The sequence below is a fragment of the Rhipicephalus microplus genome, chromosome 3 (genome assembly GCF_043290135.1).
Source record: "Rhipicephalus microplus isolate Deutch F79 chromosome 3, USDA_Rmic, whole genome shotgun sequence".
NCBI lineage: Eukaryota > Metazoa > Arthropoda > Arachnida > Ixodida > Ixodidae > Rhipicephalus > Rhipicephalus microplus.
The window spans coordinates 241,906,538-241,913,732 of NC_134702.1; the positions used below are offsets into that span (position 1 = coordinate 241,906,538).

General features: G+C 46.8%; 1 protein-coding gene across 1 annotated transcript; it reads left to right on the plus strand.

Moving 5' to 3' along the window:
- The first annotated feature begins 2,798 nt into the window (after positions 1-2,798).
- Positions 2,799-6,645, plus strand: LOC142804186 (uncharacterized). The gene is made up of 3 exons (XM_075890855.1): positions 2,799-3,048; positions 4,498-4,591; positions 5,515-6,645. The coding sequence occupies exons 1-3, from the start codon at positions 2,896-2,898 to the stop codon at positions 6,249-6,251; spliced, it is 984 nt and encodes a 327-aa protein (XP_075746970.1). The 5' UTR covers positions 2,799-2,895; the 3' UTR covers positions 6,252-6,645.
- The last annotated feature ends 550 nt before the right edge of the window (positions 6,646-7,195 follow it).

The following is a 7,195-nucleotide window of genomic DNA, read 5'->3' on the forward strand; positions in this document are numbered from 1 at the left end:
GCTTTCTTTCACAAAGTGTGTGAATTTAGCGTCTTGCACTAAATACCATGGCGTCGGCAGGATTTTCCTGCCGTTGCATCGCAGAGTAAGGGGGAGAGGGCGGGAAGAGGGGAAGTGCTGGTGTGGCTTACGGTTAGGGAAAGGTGCCCCTCTTTTGCAATATACACGGGCCAATTCCCTTGTTTATACTGGGCATACTGAAATGTGCTTGATGCGAAGTTTTTTTGTGTTTGCAGATTCTTTTAGGAATCGTCTAATGGCATTCTAAATGCAGGGCATTTCAGTAACTCACGATGTGACCCGCGTTGAGTAGCGTAGTCCGCAGCCAGGCCACTACACTATAAAAAAAATAGCGGTTACCGGCGCCCAGTTTCGATCCCATGACCCTGCGGGCGGAACGCGAGGTACATGGTGCTCTTCCCACTGAGCCACAAAACGTTAACGCAATACACCCACCCCCTATGCGTCGCATTTACTCAAGTCCCCCTCGCGGGGAGATGGGTGCATACCCACTTAGGGGGATTGGCTAAGAAGAGCTGTGGCAGAAAAGAAAATGATGGTTAGGAATACAAAGCGGGTATCGGCGCTCTCTCGTCAGCAGTGTGGTTAGGGCTTCCTAAGGTTAAATGGTGATTAAGTGAGGAGAGATAGCAATGATATAACAACCAACAGAAACAAGTGCAACAACATTAACGTTACGCAAACTACTTAACGTCGTGCACCCCCGATCGTGCCCCTCGCGAGGGGGATGTCTCTTTACATTTACACTGTGCTTACGTGGTCTTTAATTTCTTTTCTTGTCTGTAAACGATGCCCTTCAAAACAGTTTTGCGCGATCGCGTTCTCTCTTACGCAAACATTGCTGCTGTTCCTTTGTCTTCTTTTTTTATCCCTCAGCGATGTTTAAACGTTTTTCTTTTGCAGAGATTTTTCAGAATAGTCCGGTCATTCCACGGTGACGACGACAACCCCACCATTATTCAATTCAGCCAGATTTATCGCCTGCTGTCCCTTTTTACACCTGTGGGAAACGCCGTAAAGGGGAACTGCTCTGGACCTGCTGAGGGCGTCCTCGTTTCAATTCATGAAAGTCTTGCTGAAAAGGCGAAAGCGGCAGCTGAGCTAAAACTCGCCGTTGAAGCAAAGCTGGATAAGAAGCTTCTGGGGATAGTTCGTACCGAGGACGTTTGCTGTGACGAACGGGATCATGGGTACCAAAAAGCTGGAGCACATGAGATGGTGGTGTACTATCTAGCCGGTTATGTGCACAAGAAAATCACGAAAACAATAACGTGCGAAGAATGCTGTGCGTTGCTCACAGCTTCTCCCGATCAGTTCAACTCCGAGGAAACACAGCTCAACCAGAGGCGCCTGACAGAGTTGAGGTCATTCAAGCCAGGATGCCTTCGAGAGGCCTCATTTAGGCTGTATGCATTAATTAAGGAAGTAGAAGAGGTTGTGCACGATACGCTTGAAACGTCGGCAGTGTTCGGGGATATTTTCTGGATGGTATTGGACAGCCTTCATGCGACTGCACTGCCTGCAATTGGTTGTAATGAGCACCATGAATTCCTCACCGCAAAGATAATCAAATGCTATTGTTTGATGCGCATGCACTTCTTCTCTCGAAAGAAGAACCGTGAACTGCTTGTCACGAAAAAAGTTCAAAATGCAAGAAAAAAAGCTAAGCTGCTTTGAGCTGCCTTTCTTGCTCAGTGAACGATGCAATACTATTCTGTATGTGCAAGAAAATATATGTTCCTTCTGAATTAGCCATTTTTACTTTCTCAGTATTATTATTCTCACCATGTTATCTTCAAATAAGATTCACGGGAATAGGAAAGGAAAAAAACACCGAAATCAGATTGACGAGTCTGTTCGGTAAACGGCGCATGACTATGTGGCATCAGAAATGAGCACTATGCTTTTAAAAAGTTTTACTGCATCTACGTTTTCTTTGAAGGGTGTCTTTTTTTTACAGTTATGCTCGCGCGAGGCCGCCTATGCCCACATAAGAATGTACTGGCGACGGTAGCTATAGATGGAGCCCAGACACGTAATTCCACCAGATGAAAATGGGCGCAGCAACAATGAAATGCATGTATACGAAGAAACTGCTGCTTTGGCACGAACTGTTCCGCCAGCAAAGCGAAACGCTTTGAAATGCGAGCGGTAACACGGCCGCGCCGCACCGCGTTTCCTCCGGTGTAGCAGACGACGCGCAGAGTGCGGAGCTGGATGGATGGATGGATGGATGGATGGATATGGCTGTACCCTTTAGATCGGGCGGTGGCTAGCGCCACCAAGCCGTAATACCTAATGAACCAGAAACTATATTTTTTTTTTCCTTAAAAAAAGAGTTTGAGGATTCGTACTTTGCAGTGAAGAGTTTAATTTTCACTTGTGCCTTGACTTTAGCCACCAATCAGATAACCTCCTTCTAGTTAAGTCTACCCGCTTAAAGTTCATTTTGCCCTCCCGGTCCCTAAACCCCAGTGCTTTGAAAAACTCTGCGCCATCATCCTGAACTTTAGGGTGAAGCCCTTTACAGAACATTATCAAGTGTTCGGCAGTTTCTTCTTCCTCTCCACACGCACTGCATACTGTGTCTACCCCTTCGTATTTGGCCCGATATGTCTTGGTTCGCAGTACTCCCGTTCTGGCCTCAAACAGTAGTGAACTACCCCGAGTATTATCAAAGCTAGAGTGCCTCGATGCGCGCGTCTCGCTTAGAGTGGTGTCAGCTTTTGCAAGGGCAGATGCCGCCGCCTCGGCTTCGGCGCCAGCGCGACCGCCATTTTGGCGCCTCCGGCCGGTAGTTCGTGCTTGGCGTGTGAGGTGTTGTTGGGCAGTGTTCATTCCCTTACAGTTTTATGCACCCATCTCCGCATCACCATGCCCGGCTGCTGCGTGCCGCAGTGCTCGAATCACTCGAGAAACGGATGGAAGTTGTACCGGTTTCCAAGAGACCCAAAAAGAAGGCTTCTTTGGACCGTTAAAATCAAACGAGACAAGTGGCAACCGACTAATACGTCGCACGTATGCAGCGTAAGTAAACATTTTTTTTTTAGTGCGTCGTATTCTGACTGGTCAGCATTATTTAGGGCGCCGTTGTTTTTTATTTAGGTGCGCAATGTAAACGCAGGACAGCCAAACGTCGTGCAGGGTACTGTGCGGCGTGCTCGTGTTAAAAGATCACGCTTTAAGAAAATGCGTCAAGTACGGGGGCTTCGGAAGCCCCCGTGTCGATAACATTTCATGCTGGTTCAAGGGCCTCGAGTGTGCTACTACATTCATAGGAATTGCGACTAGTTTCAGTGCCCTTGCATGGGAAAGTGTTGCCTTGGCAGCAGCGTTGTGAAATCCTTCCCACCCCCTACCCGAGGCTGTTAATTTCGTGCACTGCGCTTCGCAGCTATTTTGCTCACGAGACCGGCTGCCGCAGTCGTGACCGTCCGCCTCGCAGCCCGAAGACAGACTTCGTGAAATTGCCGTACTCGCTCGCCAACTCGCCCCGACAGCGTACGCGTCGACCGGGTGCTGGCGGAGTTGAGCTGAACGAAAAGTAGGCAAGAGATGGGGACGCAGGAGGTGTAGTTAAACAGATGAGAATTTAGAAAGTGGAGGAGGGAGAAAATTATATGCAAGGGCAGAAAACGGGGAGTGAGTTCAGGCCGCGTGCCGGCGAGCGAGTACGGAAATCTGACGGCGCCTGACTGCTGCCGAACTTCAAGAGTACGGCACGTAGAGTTCACGTAATTCACATAAGAGGAAATTGGACGTGAAATGCGCGCATATGGCCTCGCAGGGAATTAACATAGGCTCGGGTGCGTGGTAGGGGGATTTCACAACGCTTACGAGGCCTGCCCATGTTTATTCGTGCACGCGTTGGCACTGATCGGTCGAAATCTGAACGCCTCTTGTGAAATCAAGCCGTTTGAACATAAACATGCTGTTCCTGCGAAAAACTCGTAATATTACGAGGCCGGACTTCTGCCCGTCTTGTGTGTATCGTCGTATGTATACTTGGGAATCAGGAACACTTCAGTGACGAACAAAACAAGCGCTGTTACGGAGTGTTGTCATTTTTACCTGACAAATAAATTCGATTGCATTGGGAACTTGGAGGCTTGGGTACAAAGCTTTCGATAGAACGAAATCTGTAACGCTCGCTATAAAATCAGACCTGGTCCTTTGTCGGCACAATAGACTAATATTTTATTCACATGAATTCAGGAATCCTTACAGATTTTCAGTGCGAAAATTGAAAGGGTTATTATAACAGCAGGCTGGGTCTATGATCGCGCTCACTGAAGTGGCTTACGTGAAAGCGCGCGTGAGCTCAATTAGTTTCCTTCTTTTTGTGCTTCAAAGTTGCTGCTAGTTCCTGCTGCGAATCATACTGAATGCATACATGAAATCTTGTTTATTGACAGTGACAGACATTCGTTTTTCTTCTGCCAGTGTGTTAATTTCCAATTCTGGTTTTATTTGCAGGCTCACTTTGAAGAGAACAACTATGAGCAACATCGTGCGGATGGCTGGAAGAAGTTGAAACCAAATGCCGTCCCAACTTTGTTCACATTCAAACGTAAGATTGAACTTTTTTCTTGCATTACATAAAGCAGCACCAGTTGCAAGTACTCTATGTACCTGGGATTTCTACGAAGCTAACACCAAATAGGTCCTCATATGCTGCGTCCACATTAGTGCATAAATTCTGGAAATGCAGTCACGGACAAAGCTAGGAAATGCGAACACAAAAATGTGAACCAGACCACGCAAAATCGAAAAATACTGCTAATATTAGACGGTCAAATAATGGCACGCTATTAGTGCGTTTGGAAAGCTACATTTCCCAACTTTGTTTTTGTGATTACGTTGCATCACTTTGACTTGCATGTAAAAAAAAATTGCGATACTTGAGTGTTGTGGTTTATATTTCTTGTTTGCATTTTTTGGTCATGACTGTATATACGTCTGGATTTCAGTGTTTACAGGCATGACCCACTGCACAACAGTTTTCCGCTACTTAGCACACGGTCGTGTACTGCTAGGATGTCAGGTGCAGTGGCTATGTTATTTACAAAGGGGGAAAACGGAAACCATTATGTATACGAGATCCACGATGCACGAGCCCCCACTACAGTGCGCCTCATTACCTGCGTTGCGTTGGCGTGTTAAGCCCTACAATCAAATAATCAATAAACTGCATAGGGAGCGAATGTCAGTTGAGCCCTCCACAACGGCGCACACGTGTAGCTCTGGCATATGAAGCTCCAATTTGAATTAGAGCCATTTATTGTGGGGAGAAATTTTGAGCACAATTTAATTATGGTATTTTAAGACCTTCCCCTATCCCTTGTGGAAAGGGCGGGGGAAGGACAAGTGTCTTCCTCACGTCAATAACTAAGCCGGTATCTGCTGCATGTGTTACATTTGTAAAATTAACAAGCTAGACATGAACTGGCATTGCTTGAATATGTTCATGAATACATACATTTCTGCTTGCAGCACTGCCTAAGGAACGAAAGCCACCAAAAGAAAGAACTGTGCCTGCACCCTCCAGCAACGAGACCAACAAATCTCCTCCTGGTCTGCGTCAATATCCAGCTGCAGTTAAAACTACCCTAGAGACCCCACAAAACCACGCCGTTCCTGAATCTACACGGCAAGGAACATCGTGTTATGGGCACGACACCATGGAAGTTGACGACGCCGTTGTTGAACTGTCAGCGAACACTAGTGATGCAGATTCAAGAGAAGTTAATGCAGCGGCTGGTGAGACATCAAATTCTACTGCAGAATCAGCAGAACTGAAGAAGAAGCTTGCTGACCTTACAAGAAAGTACTCTGAACTTCAGCAACATCATGACACAGCCAAGAACACCATTAGTGGTCTCAAGAAAAAAGTGCAAAAACTCGAGACTGAGGCAACAAATATTTCGCAAAATATGAAATTTCTCAACGACGATCAAGTACGCGCTCTCTCAAGGAGCAGCAGCTTGGGGAACTCTTGGTCTCCGCACACTGTCAAGCAAGGCCTTCAAATTAAGTTTGCTTGTGGAACAACCGGATATGAAACTTTGAGAAAAATGGGATATCCTCTCCCATCCAAAAGAACGCTCGCACGGAGGATTCAAAATTTGAAGTTTCTCCCAGGCGTTCTTCACGAAGTGATAGACGTTATGAAATGCAAAGCCGAGACCATGGAGGATGTAGAAAAGGACTGCGTCCTTTTTTTTGGATGAAATGGAGATAGTGCCGGGGTTTGAGCTAGATCGGGCTGAAGACGCACTTCTCGGAGGAATAACTCTTCCTCCGAAGCCTGAAGAGCCTGCGGTTCATGCTCTGGTATTTATGTTGGGCGGACTTAACCAGCGATGGAAGCAGGTGATTGCATATGAATTTACCGGAAGAAACATCGATGGCGGCTTGCTGAAAAACTATGTGTTGGAACTAGTACAGCTGTGCAGTCAAATATATCTGAGAGTTCACGCAATCACATGTGACATGGGCTCGGCAAACCGCGCAATGTGGAGGGAATTCGCCTTTTCCAGTCACAGAGATTCTTCCACGGTGTGCTCCATACCTCATCCGTGCATGGACGGGAAGGAACTTTTTTTCATTGCTGATCCGGCTCACGTCTTGTAGAAGCTCAGAGGCCAGCTCTTGAGCTCAGAAGTTTTCACGTTGAGTGAGGCCACAGTTGCCAAACATGGCCTGCCTTCTTCACAAGTCAACTTGGAATATGTTCAGGCTGTGCTCGAAGAAGATTCTAAAAGAGAACTGAAGGTAGCCCCAAACTTATCCGAAATGCACACCAGCGCAGGCCACTTCACCAAAATGAAGGTTGGTGTCGCTGTACAACTTTTTCGGGAAGCTCCCCCAGCTATCAGATTCCTTATAAAGGAAGGAGTTCTTAAACAGGAAGCAGAAACAACAGCTTGGTTCATGGAGCTGATTTCAAAATGGTATGCACTGATGTCTTCGCGGCATCCAACACTGGCCCTGAGTCGGAGAAGTAGGGCTAAGTACTCCGAAGCCCTAGATACATTACACACAGCAATAGAAACCATCAGAACTATGAAAATGGGTGCCACATCCCATTGGAAACCGTCGCAAGCAGGTGTACTCATATCAACTACAGTTGTACTTCGCCTCCAAGACGTTCTTTTAGGAGACGAAGGCTATG

What these genes read in the sequence shown, in the direction of transcription:
- LOC142804186 (XM_075890855.1), top strand. Translation starts at nt 2,896, where the DNA reads ATGCCCGGCTGCTGCGTGCCGCAGTGCTCGAATCACTCGAGAAACGGA. An exon ending in ATACGTCGCACGTATGCAGC is followed by an intron (nt 3,049 to 4,497) that starts GTAAGTAAACAT and finishes TTTTATTTGCAG; the next exon opens with GCTCACTTTGAAGAGAACAA. An exon ending in AACTTTGTTCACATTCAAAC is followed by an intron (nt 4,592 to 5,514) that starts GTAAGATTGAAC and finishes TTCTGCTTGCAG; the next exon opens with CACTGCCTAAGGAACGAAAG.